The 24363-nt window shown below is 32.6% G+C and overlaps 1 protein-coding gene across 1 annotated transcript in view; it reads right to left on the bottom strand.

Moving 5' to 3' along the window:
* LOC111047765 (hemocytin) overlaps window positions 1–24363 on the bottom strand; it is a 79721-nt gene that overhangs the window by 2018 nt on the left and 53340 nt on the right. The window contains 7 exon segments of the mRNA XM_039427115.1: window positions 844–958; window positions 2789–2950; window positions 3865–3987; window positions 5482–5682; window positions 7452–7786; window positions 19834–20272; window positions 23693–24042. Of these exon segments, the coding sequence (XP_039283049.1) occupies window positions 844–958; window positions 2789–2950; window positions 3865–3987; window positions 5482–5682; window positions 7452–7786; window positions 19834–20272; window positions 23693–24042 (1725 nt within the window).

Here is a 24363-nt window from a genome sequence, read left to right as displayed (position 1 = left end):
AAAAATATGCGACGATTAGGCCTACTAGATTTTGAAGCATCTAAATTTAACAATCTACTTTATGAAAACAATTAAGGATTGAAAATTGTGTGAATTGAACAACTACAAGACTTAACCTATTCCGTACTATGTGTTATGTTATTTAAATTTGGGAGAGGAATAGCACAAGGTTACCTTATTTTTTCTCTCCCTATAATTTGGATGATGCACTTACCTATTGTGTGAATCAATAAATAATATTTTTAGTGATTCATGTCTTGAAAAACCTTGCTGGTAATGTACAATAAGCTAGGTATTCTGTGATACCTTTCACAGATATTGTATCAATAGATATTCACAGAATCAATAGATATTGTTCGATCACATGTACGGTAATTAGCATTTTCAATAGAGAGTTCGATTAAGTTGGTGGAAGTTTTGGGTTTTCTGAGATTTTCAGATTTTGAATTCTGAATTTTTTGAAGAAATTATTCCAATCAAATTCAAGGAGCTGAATCCTTAATCAATTGTATCAATGATTACAATTCATTAATTGTATTAATGAATGAGATAGGAAACTCCCACACAGTTTCAAAATATCAAGTTTTTTTCTTATCTTCCGTTACATTTATTAAAGAACTAGTCAAAAACTTGTCAAACTGAAAACTTGACCTGCTGAAATCATTCAGAATTTAACCACCTTTTGTAAAATTAAGAATCTATAAGCAGAATTCCAAGTTAATACTATTCCAGTAGTTCAGACGTGACGATGCGTCATTCGTGAATTTCTTGTCCCGTACGTGTGTAAGCCAATTCTTTCCTTTATTATATTATGGATGAAAATGAAAAACTAATAATACTTACTCTGAGCAAGAGGAGTAGTCTGGTTACATTTTTGGCAGCAGCCATCTTTGATAATATTCTCTTCAGGGCAATCTTCCAGGGGAGGACAGAGCTGCTGTGAAGAACTTATAAAAACCTGTAAAGATCACATTATCCATCAACGGTATATAAAGAACAATATTGAATTTCAGATTTTCCAAAATTCATTTCCTGAATAATATGTATTCAGCAAAATAAAATAATCTAATGTGAGTATCTCAGTGAGCTTCATTGAGCCTATATTTTAATGAAATTGGCACGTTAAAATTATACAACGACAGAATTCAGTGAGGGGCTCCAACTTCGCCTTAGAGATCTATTTATTCATTTCATTTTTTGCCAATCACAAACTATTATATTATAGAATAATATGATTAGGAAAAGAAAACAGGCACATAACATATATCATTATTGATTTCACCGATAGGAATGAATAGGAAATATCATTGGTTTTGATTGTTGAAGTATATTACGCAATAAAAGGAAATCAGCTTAAAATATTAAAAAATGGTTTAATTTGTATTTACTTTATCTCCATATTAGAAGAATGAATGAATCAGGTATGATCAGATGAGATCTCAGACTAAGAGCACATTAATAAGTCACTCCCGCGTTATTGGATGTGCACATTAATTGAAGGTCCCGGCTGAAATATAACAGTCGTGAAGCCCATTGACGGAAAAATGGGTATATATACATCAGGTGAGAGGTGAAACTCCCCACCAATGATGGCCATAGGATAGGAATATTATCATTTGTTGAGCTCCAATGATAAATATTATAATTTTGGAAAATTAAATTGACTGAACAGTATATAAAATATTGCATTTCAATTGTTTTACTTGAATTATGTGTTAAGAGAGCAATCATGGGATATCATCCTTGTGCTCTCATATGTATCTCAAATAAATAATCAATTATCATTCTAGTATTTGGCTACCTAAATATCAATTGCCGTGATAATTGAATGGAGAACTACCAATGGATTTTAATATTATCGTATTATTTTCAATAGGCAATAAATAAATTCTATAATATTATGATTTTGATTTAAAACCCAAACTGATTTTAGATGTGCAAGTGCAGCTACACATCAATTATTACAGCCTTTGAATCTTACAAGGTATTATAAGTTAGAGTATTTCAAGAGTACCAAGCCACAGTATACATACAGTATGGAAACTGGCTAGTACCCTGACGCAAAAATCCGCCATCTTGTTAGGAAGCGCCGCATTGTAATAGTATTGATGGTAGGTTCGGATCACTTTAATGATCCGGATCAATTGATCTCATCCACTGCTACGAGCCAATCAGAAGACCAGGATTGGAACTTCCCAAGGTCACGTGACGTGTCTAGTATTTGCGCCATGTAAAAAGCATTGGTTAGATAGGCGTTTTATTGACAGTTTCCATTCTGTACCTATTCTGTGACCAAGCACTCTTTAAACCTTAATCTTTTCTCAATGAATCAGCAAAATATCAATTGAAAGCGGTTTATTTTTATTACCTGATCTAACTCAGCTGAACAAGTGTATGTCGTACAGTTGTCGTCTGAATACCATACACTGTTCAGAGCCATTTCTCTTCCATCATCAATAACGCATGCGAAAGGCTGGCATTGACCGCAACATTCTTTCGAATCGACTGAAATGATGAATAATAATAATCAATTATTAGTACTATATTAATCATTGAATCATAATGATTTAATGATTAAATGATTGGAATAACTGATTCCAAATGAGAATAAGGAGATTGATTGATTGATATGCAAGTGCAGTTGAAAATCGGTACTGTAGTACTCTTTATCAGCTAGAGTTATTCAAGTTCGAGTATTTCAAAAGTAGGCTATCAAACACTCTTGAAGCCTTGATATTTTTCCAGTGAAACAGCAAATTATCAATGGAAAGTGATTTATTATTATTACCTGATCTAACTCAGCTGAACAAGTGTATGTCGTACAGTTATCGTCTGAATACCATACACTGTTCAGAGCCATTTCTCTTCCATCGTCAATAACGCATGCGAAAGGCTGGCATTGACCGCAACATTCTTTCGAATCGACTGAAGGCTCCACATATTTCCAACCCTGCAATCAAATAAAAACTCAACAACCGAAAATAAAATACAGACAAATAAAATGGGAGATCTTGAAATGAGCAGTGTCTGTAACTGTTAATAGAGAAGAGTTTATTACGGTATTTATTATTACAAACTAATAAAATTTCTCTGTATATCTCTGTTCAAGACAAAACAATTTAAGTTAGGAAATTATTAAATTCAACTCAAAAATCATTCTACACTGCAATTATTATTATATAGATTGAGATTTATAATTGGGAGAATAATGTACATCGATGTATTTGGGAAGCCATGTGAGTTCCAAGCTCGGTCCATTGATGGATCAGGCTTGTCTAATGTTCAATTCGCATTCTACTAGATCCAAATATGCATGTTTAATTAATCTTCAAATAAATCACCCATTCTCTGCAATAATTATTTCCTGTGTCTGTTTGCTTATCATGCTTTTCCACATCATGATATCCATCTCAAATCATCCATCATACTAAATGTTCATATTCTCTCTAAATTTTGTGTCACATCACAACTATTCTTGATATTTTTTCTGATAAACACTGCTACATTTCAAGTTAAGCAGTAATAGATTGAATATAAGCTCTCTGATTGGATTTCAAAAACGTTTTTACGATCATTGAACTTGAGGTTGTTTTTTTGTGTTCAATTGTATGCTGTTTCATGAAAGAGACAAAATGGGATTAGCTGTTGTCTCCTTGAACGAATAAATAAGTTAATTTTTTCCAAACATTGCAAGACAACAGCGATTTGATGTCATTGCAAGACAAGACAATGTTTAGCAACTTTTTTGCAATTCACCAAGAATATTCAATTTGAATCTAAGGAGTCTATGAAACAAATTATCTCTCCACATTGAAGCCATATAAAACTACAAACTATTATTGTCCTGATTATAATAATACTGACCTTCCGGCAATCTTTCTTGCAAGTTTCGACGATATCTTGCTTTGTAATTTTGCTGTCTTCATTTTTCACACATGTGTAGTTCTTGCAAGGGTCTCCCGATGGTGATCTCCACACTTCTCCTTCCTACAACAAAACATTAAATTGAACAAAAAATAAATTCAATACAGCTACTAATACTAGTTTACTAGTTATAACCAGTTATAGCTACTTATAATACTTATGGCTACACTATAACTAGGTAGCCTACTTAATTCTAATCTTATTATTCTTCATTTCGAAACCATTAAATCCTAATCATAACTTTTCTCAATTATTAAAAATCTAAATAGAGGCTGAAGAATTTCTTCATCAGGAGTAAAATTCTTTCAACATATTGCTCAATCAAAAATAAATTAATTTGAATATTTGCTTTCCACATAATATTTCATTACAATGCATCATAAAATGCATTCCATTATAGCATTTCACATTACTGAATCAAGTACTTTCATTCAAATATTTACATAGAAGCAAAATGTCGTGACTATAACAGAGTTTTCTAAATAACATGAACAGGCTAGTTTGTAGAATGTAATCCATTTTAATTTTCAAATAACTATAGGGATTTCATAGTGTCATTGAATATAATTGACACTCATATTGGATATGAATCCATTTCATTTCTTTTATATGTTATTTATTACAATGTAGAATGAAAAGTATTGTGGAATCATGAATTTATTTTACAATTGTTTGCTATATATTCCAATGAAGGTTGAAAAAATTTCGAAGAATGTTGAATACATTTACATATTATCATTTATTCATAGACAATAGATACAATGCAGGTAAAAACAACAGCCATTCGCCCAAAACTGCTTTAAACCTTAATTTGGAATACACATCAGTCAAGAGGTTATGTGAAAATGATAACTTAATTCACACACTATTTTTAGTTCAAAAAATGTATGTACTACAATAATTTTGAATTTATTAGATTAATTAATTTCAAAATACATATCCAAACAGAAATCTTCCTTCACAATCACAAAAAATATTAAAAATTCACTTAATCCACAAATTATACTCATGTTGGAATATTTTTTTGTTATTTATTTTGCAAAAGTTAAGGTTATTTGAAATAATCATCAATACATTTCTAATAACTTTGTTGAAGTTCTGACACTGTGTTACTTGTAAATATTTGAAAAAACACTTACTTTACTAAAAACACTTGCATTTCCCACATTTTGGCCACACAGTCCAACCCATAAGAGCAAGCGCTCCTGGTGTCAGGCTGATGAAGCTCCTCTTCAGGAGTGAAATGCATTCCTCAATACTCCAACAAAAGTGAGTGTTTTTTTCAAATATTTACAAGTAACACAGTGTCAGTACTACAACAGAGTTATTATATAGTGTTTCGTCATGGAAAGCAACTTCACATTTCTAATATTTATTTTGCAAACGTTAATATTATAAAAAATGAAAGAATCATGAATACATTTTACATGTGTTTGTTTTCCACGGAGGATGCAACAATTTTAAAGAATCATGTATACTTTATCATTGTTTGTAATTTATTTCAACGAAGGTTGCAAAATTTCAAAGAATCATGAATGTGGAATGTACATTGTTTACCTGATAGATGGTGTCATCCACTTTACAAGCAGTTCTAATGAAAACGGGACAGCACTGGCCTGATATGTGCATAGTTTCAACCACATAGTCAGCACTATCAGTGGTCGGCAGCGAGCATTGCTTGGTTGTACAATGTGACTTGAAATCAGTCGGGCTGCATTCACACTTGTGACACGGACCGTCGTACCAAACTTCTCCGCCCTGACAAAAATTTAAATGTATCTATTTTTTGTGGAAAAAAATTACAATGAAGATATTATGAAGATATTATGAAGATAACATATTATCTCAAAAATAACAAATCCGAGCGTAGGGAATCAACAGAATATGTTTGGCTTAATAAATTGAATAAAATGAATAACTAATACACAATTAACATGAAAATAATCGAGAATTATACAATCATAACACAATAAGAGAATGTATTCTTGAAAAACGATGTAAAGAATGAATATTTGATAAGATAAAGCAAGAGAACGACCATCAAATAGTAAGGTTTGAACCAGCAATTTCTATATAGTACTAGGAGGTATATAGGAGGTCCTTCTAGAACGAACCAAGATTATATATATATATATATATATATTAATCGAATACTGATTATTAATTTGTTATCTCTCCAAAAGCTTTTGGTAGAGAGTTAGTGGGGAGGATATTTTTAATATTCTTTCCGAAGAATGGACATTGATATGTCCAAAGCTCCGCCAATTTATGTAGATGCATAACAATATAATTATCTATAGTTAGTTATTATATTACAAATTGCTTTTTCATATCATATACAGTTCAATAATTATTTTCTTAGTCTATATTATGTAAATTCATCTATAATGTTGCTGTATTGTAAGCTATTGTATCTAAGTGTATAAGCCAGTATATATTGTAATCTACATAAATAAAGTACTCAATCAATCAATCAATCAAAAGCACATTGGGAAAATGTTCTCAATATGCGTTTTACCATACATAAAATATAGCACAAGCTATGCTATATCATACAATCTTTCCTCTATAGTATTACTGTATTATCTACTACTGAAATATCAATTTCACAGTTACTTCATAATTTTCGAGAAGGGCAAGACCACATTGAACGTTTTTAATGCGTTTTTAGACGAGTCGGCAGGACAGGAAGCTCTCCGATTGGCTGATTATCAGCTGATTCCCGAACACCAACTCAATCAGCCAATCGCAGAGATTCCTGCCAACTCGTCTAAAAAACATAATGTGGTCTCACCCAAAGAATAAGTCATTATAGTTAATGGACGGATGGTCAGCATTTAATTTTTCACTCATAACTCTCAATTAATTAGTAGGTACTTGATTTGAAAATACAATCTAAACTTCAAGTTGGATTAATTTCTCAATTTTAGACTATCTAAAAGCGTCGTAAACCAGTAAACACCTATATTGGACTTGAATTTTAAAAAAACACTTTTGCAGTGAAAATACACTTACTTTTGTAGTGACGATCGTTTCGACCTGTTGTTGGTCAGACTGTCTGATGATGACTAACAACAGGTCGAAACGATCGTCACTACTAAAGTAAGTGTATTTTCACTTCAAAAGTGTTTTTTTAAATTCAAGTTTGATTTTAACAGTGAAAAAGTATGGATATACTACAGACCTATATTGGATTATAAAACACATCACATAGAAAAGAAAGTATAGTAAAATCAAATATAAGAGATAGAACAAGAAGATATCCCATGGTATAGGGCTTTTATGTTCTAAATTCCACTGTTAACTGAAGCCGATAGTCCTAGTAGTCCTTTTTCGTGAAACTATGTAACGCTGGAAGTCTCTCATACTGTGTCGTTCTTACACTCTCACCCCAACAAAACAGTAATAATAGGCAGTAGTCGACAGTAATCGGCATGAGTTAACAATAAATTGACTTGAAATTTGGAACATGAACGACCTATACCATGGGATATCTTATTTTCTCTTTGGTGAAATACCGTACTCACATTCTTCGCCTCAATGTATCTCTCGTTAGGGTTGCGCTTTCTGACACCACTGTTGGGCTCTTCTATGAATTCGAATTCATACAAGCACTTGTCCTTGGGTGCTTCACAGGAGTAGGTGGGGCAACAGGCGTCAGCTGATTCTGAGAGCACCTGCTGCAGCTCGAAGTATTTCTGACAGCTGGGTGGCTGCTGGCAGAGCTCCTTCTTGCAGATGACCTTCACTTCAGGACAGCATCCTGTCTCGACGAGAATGGCGACTAGACCCGCGTTTCGAGTCTTATTCAACTCACTGCCGGTGTCTTCACACTCGGATGCTGGTTTGCATTCTGCAAAACAATGTAATTAATTATGAAAATATGTAAAATATATATGCGATTGTATTGCTATCCTTGTCTATCATTCAACAAAGCGGATAGCGCTATCTCTTTCTCGCTTTGCTCTGTTGCCAGATTGGTTTTAAACAATGTAAATATTCAATCTTGATTATGAGAATTCATTATGAATTCATTGAAAAATATAATTTCATGCTTGATAAAATATTATTGATCATTTGAAACGAGAATGAGCAGTTAATATTACATAAATAAACCGGTATCAGTTGCTCTCTAAAGAAGGCATTGACAAGACAGAGGATCGGCAACGTTCTATCTTTCTTTACTACCATTATAACGTGGACCTCAGACCTCACTATACACAGTCCACACAGTTGCACAAATCGTTTGTAGGGCATGAATAAGTATAAAGATGACAAATTTTCTAAAATAATAAAACAACAGCTAACAATTAATACTATATACTAATACTATAACTAATACTAATATTAATACAGTACTATAGATATACTGTGATGACTTCTACACAGCTACATACTGTAGAAGGCATTGGAAAAAGGTACCTACTTGGCAGCTAAGCCATTCTACAATCCACTTTAAAACTTGAATCTCTCTATAATGTATTTACAAGCAGTTGCTTCTGACACTGATGGATGGTGAATGATTCGAGACATCGACCATACTACTAGATATTCCTCTGAATTTCCCCCTTCAAGACATTCCTACTATGTTGAACTAGAATTTTCTATGCCTTTGATTTCATGTACCGCCTTATCTGGGATGTGCATTGATATAAGCTGACTGCACAAATATCATCCAAATAACCCCCTCATGAAATCCCCATGATGTTGTAATAATATCAGGATTAAGTTTGTTTTTCGGTTCCTGTTAAAAATTTCTACAATAAGTGAATTTTCTCTATTTTAAAATAACTTGAGTGTTATAAATTATTATTATTATTTTGGTATTTCGAACATCTAAATTTGAAAAAAAATGGTTTGTATATATTTTTGGACTGAAATTTTTATGGAAATCTAGAAGACATAACCTCATTTTGGACTTTTTAATATTATGTAAATTTGGGAGAGAAATAGTACAAGATATTATTAGTTTTTCTCTCCCAATCTGTGCTTCATTGTAAAAAAGAATGAAAAGAATAAAAATAAATGAATATTCCTTATTCCTTGAATGACATTCCTACTGATCGAAAAACACAGTTTTATTTTTGTCTGTTCTAAAATAAAACTGTGTTTTTGCCAAAATTTTCATCTGAAGATTATAAGTTAATTTGCTCTGAAAACTGGATTTCTCATTCATAGGCAATAGATCCATTCACAGTTTATCAAGTATCTATTTTATTGGAGCCGACAACTTTCCTTAGTGTGATAGGTGTTATATGCTATTCCAACCGTTTAAGGAAAAATTGGTAGCACGGCAAATGGTACGCCCTGGTGTGGGACTGAATCACCACATTTGTTCCAAATGTTACCCCTGTGGTGGGACAGAATTACAAAATAAATATGTCCCAAATGGTACACTATGAAATCCCTGGTTATAGAAATTATTAGTAGATAGATATCTTGATAGGTTATGAATGGTTTGTTGCTGAGTGGGAAGTCGGTTCAAGAGAGATCAAGTCCTAATGAATATATTATCTGTGCAGACTAGCAAAATGGCATACAATATGAAAAATATTAAAATTGATGATGAGTTAATAGCTGCCTTAACACAACTGTTTGATAAGCAAGATGCTAAGTTAGACCAAATGTTTAAAAATCAAAATGCTAGGTTTGATGATATGAAGCAAGAATGTACTAGCATTAGACTAGAGCAGGTTAGTATAAACCTTCTATTGAAAAATGCACATGAAACATTGAAAGATAGTCATGAAGATGAAAACAAATTGAAGCATGATAATAGTAGTGTTAAGATACAAGATCAACTCATTCAAGTTTCTGACAATGTAGGCCTAGTTACTGTTGTTGAAAAAGTCAACCATAGTGAAAGTGTAGAATTGAGTAAAGAAGTAGGTAGGGAGTTGTCTTCATTGAAAGTCAACTATCAAGAAAGTACTATTGCTACATTGAAGGTTAGGAAAACAGTAAACAAATCGAATGTTTCTATGGATCAGATTACTACATCAAAAGTTAGGAAGATTGTAAACAAAATGAATGATTACATGAGACAGGTTTCTGTGGAGGTTAGGAATAATGTGAACAAAATGAATGTTGCTTTGAGTCAAGTTGATGAGTTCAACTTTCAACTGAGAATTGAAAAGGTGTATGCTATGCATTCTCAAGTGAACATGACGAACTTTTGTAGGCAAAACTGCTTGGTTGAAACAAATGAACCCATGAATAAAATCATGCTATTGAAGAAAACAAAACGCAAAGTTTCCATTGATGTATTAGTATTCAAAGGTTGTTTCAAGTTGCTTATTTACAAGATGATGACAATGAATCACATGATGAAAGGGTATTCCCCAACACACAATGATTAGGAATCCTGTGTTATGCCGGGATTCAGAATAGCAATGACCGTAAATACTACGTATGGTAAGAGTCCATAATTGTATCTTTTTTCTTTCCTGTAGCCTATTTTCTTGGCCCTTAATCTTTTCAATTTTCGATTCTTTCCTGTCTTTGTGTAATATTCAGTAAATTTCTTCTATGAAGCATATCTTAACCAATCTTGTCCATAGTCATTTAAATTTGTATTTTTTCTGAAATAATATTGGAAGTTGAAATAGTAGCTTATTTTCCTAATCTTTAATTGTTGATAAAACTTAACTTTTCCAAAATCTATCCATTGTAGTGTAAAGAATTGTTTGCTTGTGACATATTTTTTCATCATGTATCACTTATGTGAAGTGTATCAATTTTGTGTGTGTTGTTTTAGGGAATTTATTTACCCAGTTTTCTTTTCCTCTTGTTTGTATTTTTTAGGGAACTTATTTACCCAGTATTTCATCTTGATCATCTTTGTATTATAATCTTGAAATGTTTATACTTATTATACAGTCTTTAAATTTTAAATTATTTTAAAAAATAATTGGTTTAATTTAAAACGTTGTGTTATATTATCAATTGAAATGAGTTAAAGGCTAAAATTTTTCTAAAGTGTTTTGTAATTGATATTTTTTTTTAAATTTTAAAACTGTTTGTTCTATAAATTTTGATATGATGGATTATCGTTTGAAATGGATGCTGGAGTGTATGTAGAATTTTTAGTGGGGTTTGTTGATTAGAATTTTGCTGGTATGTGATTGTTTTTTGAGATGGAAACCCATTATTGCCTAAAGAAGGAATAACAGAGGTTATGACTTAGAGAGGCAGTAATGAGATAATATTTTTTGTGTTGATTACTTATGTTGATTGCCATAGATGCAAAATAATGATTAATAATGTTGATTGCCATAGATGCAAAATAATGATTAATAATGTTGATTGCCATAGATGCAAAATAATGATTACTTATGTTGATTGCCATAGATGCAAAAAATAATGATTAATAATGTTGATTGCCATAGATGCAAAATGATGATTACTTATGAATATTGTTTGCCTTTGAAGCAAAATATTATTGATGTTTTGAATGGTTTCTTGTTTAATGATTGATAGTAAAGTTTTGTCATGAAATGTAGTTTGTGTTTAGAACATTGAAGAGTCGAAATAAACTATAGTATCCAACAAACGATGATTAATAATATTAAATAATTTGCTTTTTATACAATTTTTGAACAAAATTAAAACTAAATAATTTTGAAACCCTGAATGATAAATCATAAATGTGAAATGAACATGCTATAAATGAAATGTTATATTAAATAATAATGAAATGCAAATATATTATGAAATGATTGAATAGAAGACCAAATGTCTGAAATTATTGAAATATGTATTGAAATTAAATTTTTGTTGTGTTGTTATGATGTTTGTTTTTTACAATTTTGATAATGATACAGGGTGTTATGAAATTATATTTCTATTTTGAAGAATGGATTAAAATTTGATATTTGAACAGTGAATAAATGAATGATTACATGAGACAGGTTTCTGTGGAGGTTAGGAATAATGTGAACAAAATGAATGTTGCTTTGAGTCAAGTTGATGAGTTCAACTTTCAACTGAGAATTGAAAAGGTGTATGCAATGCATTCTCAAGTGAACATGACGAACTTTTGTAGGCAAAACTGCTTGGTTGAAACAAATGAACCCATGAATAAAATCATGCTCTTGAAGAAAACAAAACGCAAAGTTTCCATTGATGTATTAGTATTCAAAGGTTGTTTCAAGTTGCTTATTTACAAGATGATGACAATGAATCACATGATGAAAGGGTATTCCCCAACACACAATGATTAGGAATCCTGTGTTATGCCGGGATTCAGAATAGCAATGACCGTAAATACTACGTATGGTAAGAGTCCATAATTGTATCTTTTTTCTTTCCTGTAGCCTATTTTCTTGGCCCTTAATCTTTTCAATTTTCGATTCTTTCCTGTCTTTGTGTAATATTCAGTAAATTTCTTCTATGAAGCATATCTTAACCAATCTTGTCCATAGTCATTTAAATTTGTATTTTTTCTGAAATAATTTTGGAAGTTGAAATAGTAGCTTATTTTCCTAATCTTTAATTGTTGATAAAACTTAACTTTTCTAAAATCTATCCATTGTAGTGTAAAGAATTGTGTGCTTGTGACATATTTTTTCATCATGTATCACTTATGTGAAGTGTATCAATTTTGTGTGTGTTGTTTTAGGGAATTTATTTACCCAGTTTTCTTTTTCTCTTGTTTGTATTTTTTAGGGAACTTATTTACCCAGTATTTCATCTTGATCATCTTTGTATCATAATCTTGAAATGTTTATACTTATTATACAGTCTTTAAATTTTAAATTATTTTAAAAAATAATTGGTTTAATTTAAAACGTTGTGTTATATTATCAATTGAAATGAGTTAAAGGCTAAAATTTTTCTAAAGTGTTTTGTAATTGATATTTTTTTTTAAATTTTAAAACTGTTTGTTCTATAAATTTTGATATGATTGATTATCGTTTGAAATGGATGCTGGAGTGTATGTAGAATTTTTAGTGGGGTTTGTTGATTAGAATTTTGCTGGTATGTGATTGTTTTTTGAGATGGAAACCCATTATTGCCTAAAGAAGGAATAACAGAGGTTATGACTTAGAGAGGCAGTAATGAGATAATATTTTTTGTGTTGATTACTTATGTTGATTGCCATAGATGCAAAATAATGATTAATAATGTTGATTGCCATAGATGCAAAATGATGATTACTTATGAATATTGTTTGCCTTTGAAGCAAAATATTATTGATGTTTTGAATGGTTTCTTGTTTAATGTTTGATAGTAAAGTTTTGTCATGAAATGTAGTTTGTGTTTAGAACATTGAAGAGTCGAAATAAACTATAGTATCCAACAAACGATGATTAATAATATTAAATAATTTGCTTTTTATACAATTTTTGAACAAAATTAAAACTAAATAATTTTGAAACCCTGAATGATAAATCATAAATGTGAAATGAACATGCTATAAATGAAATGTTATATTAAATAATAATGAAATGCAAATATATTATGAAATGATTGAATAGAAGACCAAATGTCTGAAATTATTGAAATATGTATTGAAATTAAATTTTTGTTGTGTTGTTATGATGTTTGTTTTTTACAATTTTGATAATGATACAGGGTGTTATGAAATTATATTTCTATTTTGAAGAATGGATTAAAATTTTGATATTTGAACAGTGAATAGATGAAAATGAATGATTTTTTTTTTAAATTTATCATTGATATGTCCATATTTCACAATTTATGTATTGCTGACTGTATAATAAGATGTTAACAAATTTCAATTTCATAGATACTTAAAATAATTTTTATGTGTATTAGATTGTATTGATAGCCTAATCAAGTTTTTCTTCTTAGTTTATAAGCATTTTAAGATAACAGGTACAGCACAGACATTAACATTGAAATAGTTATCATGTGAATCTCGAAATCAGTAACAAGTGAACGCCATGAAGAGTGTTAAGAACATTTGGGTGATTTTCAAACTAGTGTGACATAACTACGCCAATATCTACGCCAATGCCTACACCAATAACTACGCCAAAATCTACGCCAATGCCTGCGCCAATGCTGATGCCAACACCAAAATCAACGCCGATGCCTGCGCCGAAGCCAATATCTGCGCCAATGCTGATGCCAAAATCTGCGCCAATGCTGATGCCAAAATCTGCGCCAACGCTGATGTCAACAACAAAAATCAATGCCAATGCCTGCGCCAACGCTGATGCCAACAACAAAAATCAATGCCAATAGCTACGCCAATGCCTGCGCCAACACTAATAACTACGCCAAAATGCCAAAATCTGCGCCAATGCCAACAACAAAAATCAATGCCAATGCCTGCGCCAACACTAATAACTACGCCAAAATGCCAAAATCTGCGCCAATGCCAACAACAAAAATCAATGCCAATAGCTACGCCAATGCCTGCGCCAATGCTGATGCCAAAATCTGCGCCAATGCCAACAACAAAAATCAATGCCAATAGCTACGCCAATGCCTGCGCCAATGCTGATGCCAACACCAAAATCAACGCCGATGCCTGTGCTGATGTCAATGCCTGCGCCAATGCCAATAGCTACGCCAATGCCAAAATCTGCGCCAATGCTGATGCCAAAATCTGCGCCAATGCCAATAGCTACGCCAATGCCTGCGCCAATGCCAATAGCTACGCCAATGCCTGCGCCAATGCCAATAGCTACGCCAATGCCTGCGCCAATGCAAATAGCTACGCCAATGCCTGCGCCAATGCTGATGTCAACAACAAAAATCAATGCCAATGCCTGCGCCAACGCTGATGCCAACAACAAAAATCAATGCCAATGCCTGCGCCAACACTAATAACTACGCCAAAATGCCAAAATCTGCGCCAATGCCAACAACAAAAATCAATGCCAATGCCTGCGCCAACACTAATAACTACGCCAAAATGCCAAAATCTGCGCCAATGCCAACAACAAAAATCAATGCCAATAGCTACGCCAATGCCTGCGCCAATGCCAATAGCTACGCCAATGCCTGCGCCAATGCCAATAGCTACGCCAATGCCTGCGCCAATGCTGATGCCAACAACAAAAATCAATGCCAATGCCTGCGCCAATGCCAATAGCTACGCCAAGGAGTGTATGTAGAATTTTTAGTGGGGTTTGTTGATTAGAATTTTGCTGGTATGTGATTGTTTTTTGAGATGGAAACCCATTATTGCCTAAAGAAGGAATAACAGAGGTTATGACTTAGAGAGGCAGTAATGAGATAATATTTTTTGTGTTGATTACTTATGTTGATTGCCATAGATGCAAAATAATGATTAATAATGTTGATTGCCATAGATGCAAAATGATGATTACTTATGAATATTGTTTGCCTTTGAAGCAAAATATTATTGATGTTTTGAATGGTTTCTTGTTTAATGATTGATAGTAAAGTTTTGTCATGAAATGTAGTTTGTGTTTAGAACATTGAAGAGTCGAAATAAACTATAGTATCCAACAAACGATGATTAATAATATTAAATAATTTGCTTTTTATACAATTTTTGAACAAAATTAAAACTAAATAATTTTGAAACCCTGAATGATAAATCATAAATGTGAAATGAACATGCTATAAATGAAATGTTATATTAAATAATAATGAAATGCAAATATATTATGAAATGATTGAATAGAAGACCAAATGTCTGAAATTATTGAAATATGTATTGAAATTAAATTTTTGTTGTGTTGTTATGATGTTTGTTTTTTACAATTTTGATAATGATACAGGGTGTTATGAAATTATATTTCTATTTTGAAGAATGGATTAAAATTTTGATATTTGAACAGTGAATAGATGAAAATGAATGATTTTTTTTTTAAATTTATCATTGATATGTCCATATTTCACAATTTATGTATTGCTGACTGTATAATAAGATGTTAACAAATTTCAATTTCATAGATACTTAAAATAATTTTTATGTGTATTAGATTGTATTGATAGCCTAATCAAGTTTTTCTTCTTAGTTTATAAGCATTTTAAGATAACAGGTACAGCACAGACATTAACATTGAAATAGTTATCATGTGAATCTCGAAATCAGTAACAAGTGAACGCCATGAAGAGTGTTAAGAACATTTGGGTGATTTTCAAACTAGTGTGACATAACTACGCCAATATCTACGCCTAAATCTACGCTGCGGCCTACACCAATAACTACGCCAAAATCTACGCCGATGCCTGTGCTGATGTCAATGCCTGCGCCAACACTAATAACTACGCCAAAATGCCAAAATCTGCGCCAATGCCAATAGCTACGCCAATGCCTGCGCCAATGCCAATAGCTACGCCAATGCCTGCGCCAATGCCAACAACAAAAATCAATGCCAATGCCTGCGCCAATGCCAATAGCTACGCCAATGCCAAAATCTGCGCCAATGCCAATAGCTACGCCAATGCCAAAATCTGCGCCAATGCCAACAACAAAAATCAATGCCAATGCCTGCGCCAATGCTGATGCCAAAATCTGCGCCAATGCCAATAGCTACGCCAATGCCTGCGCCAATGCCAATGCCAATGCCAATGCCTGCGCCAATGCCAATGCCTGCGCCAATGCCAATATTAACGCCGATGCCAAGCCGACACCAAAGCATACGCCAATAGCAATGCCAATGCTTATTGCTGACTCTGTATCTCAAACTTCAACACTACTGCATTACCTGGAGGTAATTGCCATCCATGTTCACATTCACAACTTTGAATTCAGAAGAACAGTCACAGTATCATGAAAGAATTGATTCAAAAAATCCTCTCCTAAATTATTCCTGTATGCAGAACTCTAAACCTTGAAAGCTGAAAATATCAAAAAACCAAACCTTACCTAAATTAATCCTCACCTAAATTAATCCTGTATGCAGCGTCTATCTCTTTTCCAAAAAAAAAAACAAATTACATTGTCATTTCAAGCCTGAAATGTACATTGTATAATTACAAATATGATACAAAATTTATGTGACTCTGTATTGAATTTGGAATGCAGCCGTCTACTACAAACATGAAGCAATGCTAACTGAGATGTCACCGGTATCAAGTTTGGAATGCAGCCGTCTACTACAAACATGAAGCAATGCTAACTGAGATGTCACCTGTATCGAGTTTGGTATGCAGCAGTCGACTACAAGTATCAGCCCAACACTACGTGCATCCAGATCAGCCCAACACTAACGTCATCACATTGGAGTCACACTTAACTGAAAATCATACTGAGTGCCTTAACGGACTGTTTTCCAAAATGTGCATCAATAAAATCAACCGCATCAATAGTGAAAGAAATGAACATTTTTTGATTTATTGAAATTTTATGTGAAAATTAATGTAACAATTCATCAATTCATTTAAAAAAAAAAAAAAAAAAAAAAAAAAAATAATAATAATAATTTTTTTTATTCAACATACTAAAATTTTTTTTATGCAATAAAAATTAAATTTTTCTATCTATTAAATTTGTGTGCAATTTCAAAAAACTATTCTTTACATATTAAACTTTCTGTTGAGATATTTTTCTTTAAATTATAAAGCTAAATCAAAAGTAATATTGATATTCTATATTTTGAGATATTGTTTGGAAACATATAACAAACGCTATTGATGAATTTTTATAATAATTTTCAATATTTTTGGATGACATGTAATGTTTTTCTAGAAAAAATTGTTACTGTTCTCGAATTTAAATTTCAACAATTTTCATTAGGGTCAAAGTAAATTTTTTCTTTAAATTTTTCAAACAGTAAAATTTTTTTATGTCAAGAGGGGGGTATTTGTAATATTACATTTTTCTTCTCACATTTAAATCGAATCTTCAATTCGAGATCTATGGAACTTTATAGTAAATGTCAGAGTTATCAATAGACGGACAAATTTTTTGACGGAGAATTTATTATCGTAAATGTTTGTTGCATTGTTCCATAATGTCACCGAGGTAGGGTTAACAAATTACTAAATAAATCGTTTATTTGAATAGAATATATGTATAAAAATTTAAAATAACATTTTCAAATTAAAGTTTTATTGAGAACAGATGTAGAATGTGAATTCTAAATTTATAAGTTATAATTTTGTGTTGACGTGTCTGTAAAGATCGATATTGAAGAGGGCGTTGTCTTTCGTGACTGGCAACTTGTGTCTTTTTCCTGTTGGACCTTCTTCTGAAAAACATGGCTGGCTGTTGCTTGTATAATTTTGTGCTCTGAGTTATTGTCTGTTTAAATGAATTTATTAATGTTTTAGATTGAAGTTTATATAAATTTTTGTGCAAAATTCGCTATTAGTGTAGTAAAGCCAATAGCCACTGTGTTTCAACTGTAAACTAGATAAGTATTTTAGTTCGTAGTTACTTGAAATCATTAAGCTTATAAGTTATTGTTCGTTTTATAATTCTGTGTTTTTGCCAAAATTTTCATCTGAAGATTATAAGTTAATTTGCTCTGAAAACTGGATTTCTCATTCATAGGCAATAGATCCATTCACAGTTTATCAAGTATCTATTTTATTGGAGCCGACAACTTTCCTTAGTGTGACAGGTGTTATATGCTATTCCAACCGTTTAAGGAAAAATTGGTAGCACGGCAAGTTATCATGAAAACATTTTTTTGGTTGATTACTGTTCAATAATATTGTTTGAGAACCAACATTTTAATCATGCTACTGTAAACTTCTATTAGTTTACTCTTTCCCAAATCAAAAAACCTTCAGCATTGAACTCCAACTTTCACTTCCACTTTTGACATTAACCTCAACTCTTGATTTTATATTTAATATTCATTCATTCACTTAAATCACCCAATATTCATAATCATTAAATTATTAAGATATTATAAAAAACATTTTTTTGGAATTACTGTTCAATAATATTGTTTGTGGACCAGAATTTCTATCATGCTATAACTTTTATTAGTTAACACTTTCTCAAATCATCAAACCTTCGGCATCAAACTGTTTGAATTCAAAATTATTGTCCAAGATTTCAGACTTTTTCCGAAATGAGACATTGCACAATTGATATCCAGTTGTCTCAAGTGACAATAATCATTTTATTTCTTCTATGAATGGCTGTTCAATATGGTACAATGTGTTCATAATTTTCTGTGCATTTTGAAATTCTCATGATATGCTAGACTAGTAATGGCAATCTATATGAATTCATTAAAACTAAAATACTGTATTAAAATTGAATACTGTAAAATACTTATTGATTCTTCAATATTTTGTTATAGGTGACCTTCATAAAAATATTCATTCTACTGCATATCAGTTTAATAAAAGGTGATATTAATATACATTATAGATACTAGAATTTGGTATGTTTGCTACAAAAATTTTGATATATTTGATCACCTGACATTTCAAAAATTGAAAAACTATTATAAATTTTATATAATTTTGAGTTCTGAACTATATTCGTAAAGAGAACTATCATGAACCCATACATAAAGCAGAGGTGGAGTTGAAAACTTAAATTTCGATTGAAAAATATATAAATGCTTGACTGAGAAAAGTATGTTTTTTTATAATAGAGCCATGAAGTCCATAATTCATGACCAAGAAAAGCTGAAAGCCTTAATCTTAGATAATTTTATCAATTTTACTAATTTATTACTTATTTATATTATTATTTATTTTTAGTACATATCTTTTTCAAATTGGGAATTTTATCAATTTTACTAATTTATTAATTATTTATTTTTAGTACATATTTTTTTTAAATTGAGTATTTTTCCCATTAAATTATCATTCAACCGTACTTACTACAATAACTTTCCTGACACAATTGTGGAGAAACACATTCAAAAAAATAAAAAAGCCTTCTTCTCTGCCTGGCTCATAGAAACACTTTGCTGTCATTTCCGTAGGCCTACTATTAAAATTGTAAATATACAGAGTGGTCCAAAATTCACTACCCCTCATAAAGCTTACTGCTTACATTACAAAACCTCATGAGATCTGACCTTTGAACCACTACGTACGATTGAGCCCTCCGGGCTGGAGAGCTCGCTAGGCACCTACAAAAAAAATCTGGGATGAACCAATTTGAAATTGATGATATTCCTACCTGACCGGGAGGACACACACAGGCCTCGATGTTAGGGTCGGTGCACATTTCAGGTTTCTCTCTTAGCAGGTTGTAGTTGTCGCAGGTCTCAAGGCAGCCGGGCGAGCATGGCTTGTAGACAAGACCCGGTGCACATTGGAGGGTGCACTCGAACTGTGCCCGCCACTCCACACAGATGCCGGCCGACATGCACTCTCTCGCGTACGAGTGCAGCTCGGCGCACATGTCTAGTGACTCCTTGTCGTGGCAGTAGCTCTCGTGGCAACTGGCCACATACGGGGCTGGGTCGATCACTGCGTGACACTGCAAGGGTCACAAATAATACGATTAAAACAATATACAATAGAAATTATACTATTATTTTCACATATGATAAATACAAGTATACTACAGTAGATACCATGAGAAACATAAATACCTTACCATAATAGAATAGAATACATTTTACTAGTAGTTCTGTGAACAGTGGACCTAACGCAGTCTTCTCATCCACAAGTATCTGATTTGGTAGAGAGTTAGTGGGGAGGATATTTTTAATATTCTTTCCGAAGAATGGACATTGATATGTCCAAAGCTCCGCCAATTTATGTAGATGCATAACAATATAATTATTATCTATAGTTATTATATTACAAATTGCTTTTTCATATCATATACAGTTCAATAATTATTTTCTTAGTCTATATCATGTAAATTCATCTAAAATTTTGCTGTATTGTAAGCTATTGTATATAAGTGTATAAGACAGTATATATTGTAATCTACATAAATAAAGTACTCAATCAATCAATCAATCAATCAATGTCACCTGTTTGCAATTTTAACAAACTCAGTTCACGATTGAATTTGTATTCCATATCATTCATCCAGTTCCGTGATAATCTTTCCATCTGATGAAAATATTTCTCAAATATTTAAAAATTAATTTTTTTCAATCAAAATATTATAATTATTTCTTCAGAATTTATTTAGTTCATTTAATTATTTTTAATCACCTATTAAATTTGTTTTTTCAAATGTGAGAATATTGATACGGATGGGCACGCATAATAATACAATGACTTCAAACAAATATTGAAACCATAGACTTTATAGAAATAGACACGGCTTTTCCAGACATCTGTGTAATCCACTTGTCAGCTGATTGATTATGAATAATAATATATTAATATATTAATGATTAATATTAATATATTGAATAATACAAGGTGACACACGGGAGACGGACGGTTTTGAACTGCGTAGTACTGAGAGTGCGGCGGTGGGAGGTGGTTGTGGTGGGGATAGTTCTGCTCGACATAAGACGCCATTTTGTTTACTCAGTCACTATGGAGCAGTGGGACTTACAACGTCGATTGTTTGTCTATGACAGTTTCGTGAAAAGTGGTGAGTCTATTACAGCTACGCAGCGATTGTTTCGTGTGCGGTTTAATGTTGGTCGACATGGAGCTGTTCCAAGTCGTAACACAATCCTCAGATGGGTGAAAAACTTCAGATCGACTGGAAACATACTGGATAAGAAGCATCCTGGCCCGATACGCAGTGTAACAACACCAGAAAATGTTGAAAGGGTAAGGGAAGCAGTAGTCAGAAGCCCAGGACGGTCAGCTAGACGTCATGCTAATGAGCTACGAATTAATCGTGAATCGGTTAGACGAATTTTGCATAAAGAATTAAAATTCCATCCCTACAAAATGCTCATTGTCCAACAACTTAAGGCAACTGAATTTGCTGTACGCGAAGACTTTGCATACAGAATGCAAGTGATTTTGGGATTGAATGAAAATGCAATTTTATTGATGAGCGATGAGGCTCATTTCCATTTAAACGGGACTGTGAATAAGCAAAACCTGCGTTACTGGGCTCCAGAGCATCCACACCTTATCCATCAGCGTCCTCTACACTCAGAAAAAGTAACAGTATGGTGTGCTCTTGGCTCTGTTGGCATTATTGGACCTTATTTTTTCGAAGAGAACGGGGCCACAGTTACTGTTAATTCGGCTCGATACATTCGTATGCTTGAAACTTTCTTTAAACCAGAGCTACGAAGACGACGAATCCCCTTAAAACGTGTTTGGTTCCAGCAGGATGGGGCAACATCACACACCGCAAACAATTCAATGACAGTTCTTGCACGCATGTTTCGTGGAAAGATTATCTCACGTTTTGGCAATGTTCCTTGGCCTCCCAGGTCTCCTGACTTATCAGTGTGTGACTTTTTTCTGTGGGGGTACCTTAAGAGCTGTGTCTATAACCACAAACCACGAACTTTGGATGAGTTGAAGAATGCAATCATTCAAGAAATTGCTGCCATCCCTGTAGAGATGTTAGTCCGTGTGATGAAGGATTTTGAGAAGGGACTTGAGTCCTGCATTCGAAATGATGGACATCACCTTGAGGACATTATTTTACAGTGAATAATAACGTTTCTATGTATAACCTGAGAGTTACATCGCATAACATTTATAATATTAAATATTCAGATTTGACAATAGTGCGAAGACAATTGGGGTATCTTAGCTCAAAAATAATAAATATCATGCCAAATGCATTGTCAGAATATCTTTCTAATAGGGGTAGACAGAGGATGGAACAGATAAATAAGTGGGTGATACAAAAATTTTTCTTCGACATCAGTCAAATATTATAATTACTAGTAATATTGTTAACTTCGATTTTTTGTAGCTTTGATTATTAGTAAATAAATTTTTATATTGTCTAAACAGCTGATACTCTCACTCAGCGGTCAGGGTTTTGCCCTTGCTGGGTGGTGCCATGTAATTTTAATTTATTTGTAAAATAGCATAATATTATAATCTAGAATATTTCTTTTGTAAGTTTTTTATTTTGTATTTGTTTTTATGGGCAATAAAGATGTTAAAAAAAAGACACGGCTTTTCCATACATCTGTGTAATTCACTTGTCAGCTGATTGATTATGAATAATTCTATAGTCTGATTAGTCCTATCTTTAGAGTAGATAATATTATATATATTGATATCGGAGTATGGAGGAATTCCTTTTCCTTTCATATTATCCTTAAAATGCAAAATTTAAAAAACCTTGTGTATACATCAACGCGCAGTTGAAAAAAAAGGAATATTCCTGCCAAATCTCATAGAATTCTATCAGCGCGTTTGGCTGTGAATGCGTTACATACAGACAGACAAAAGAAAATCTGAGTTAAAACAGACTCACTACGTTCGGTCAATTACTATACCACATTATATATAGTGAGATTCAAATTCGTTTATTTGTCATAAATACAATTATCTATAATATAATAAAGGAAATAATTGGCTTATACACGTACGGGATAGGATAATAATAATATTGAGTGACCTGGCTAGCTCAGGTCTGATGTCAGAGTTTTCAGGTCGCAACTGATAAATTTCAGGGCATCTGACATGACCTAACAGCTGCTTTTAAGTTTACGACAGCCAAGAACGACGACTTAACGTTTATATCCGAAACGGGATAGGAAGTTCACGAATGATCAATTTCAGTTCCTATGAAACTACTGTTTTGAAGCAGCCGTAGGAGATAAAGCAATAAAAAAAATTATACCGACTCCATAGATTCCATAATCATCTTCTAAAATATTGTAGTTGAATAAATTCAATAAGAAGATAATATGGTGTTCACAGAGATGTTTTCATGATATAGATAGATATTGATATTAATATTGATATTTAAATTGATATGATGTAGATATTGATATACCTGTCCAAATATGGCCCCGTTCAACAGCTTCATACAATTATCTTGGTCGGGAGGCGGTGGCAAGCATTCTATCTCTTTCTGCGGTATGACGTCACATTCCTTTTCCTCTCCAATAATCGACGACACCCCAATTGCGCGCCAGCTTTTGCCGAACAATTCGATGTTCTCAGTTTGCACGACACCGTCGGAAGTCAAGAAGTCGTCGGTTTCATTACGGTTGCATCGGCCACAGAGGCCTTGAGTGTTGTTGAAATAGAGCTGAGACGGCATGTGAATTGAGAAACCCTTGTCGCGTCCGTAGAACAGCACTTTCACATGAGTTGTTACCAAGTGTATCAACAAACCATTTCCTGAAAACAGAATATGGCATCGATTTGTCAATCAATTTGTAGAAACTCTCATGACACAGCTTGAATTCTTGAGAATAGACTGTTTTATTTTTGTCAGATCCACATCTATAAGATTTGCACAGTACCTACTGTAGTTTCGTGTTGAAACCAACTTCAGCTGTACTGATAATACTCACTACTCAGCACTACTCAGCAGTACAGCTGAAGATGTGCTGGTTTCAACACAAAACTGCAGTCCTCTGTACAAATCCAATAAAATGTGTATGTGACAAAAATAAAACTGGGTTTTTTTTCAATAATGGAGAAATATCACAATACCAA

This window comes from Nilaparvata lugens, chromosome 4, assembly GCF_014356525.2.
Source record: "Nilaparvata lugens isolate BPH chromosome 4, ASM1435652v1, whole genome shotgun sequence".
In the NCBI taxonomy this organism is placed as follows: Eukaryota; Metazoa; Arthropoda; class Insecta; order Hemiptera; family Delphacidae; genus Nilaparvata; species Nilaparvata lugens.
The sequence above is the reverse complement of the archived record's forward strand: the minus strand, read 5'-3'. Positions and strand labels throughout refer to the sequence as shown.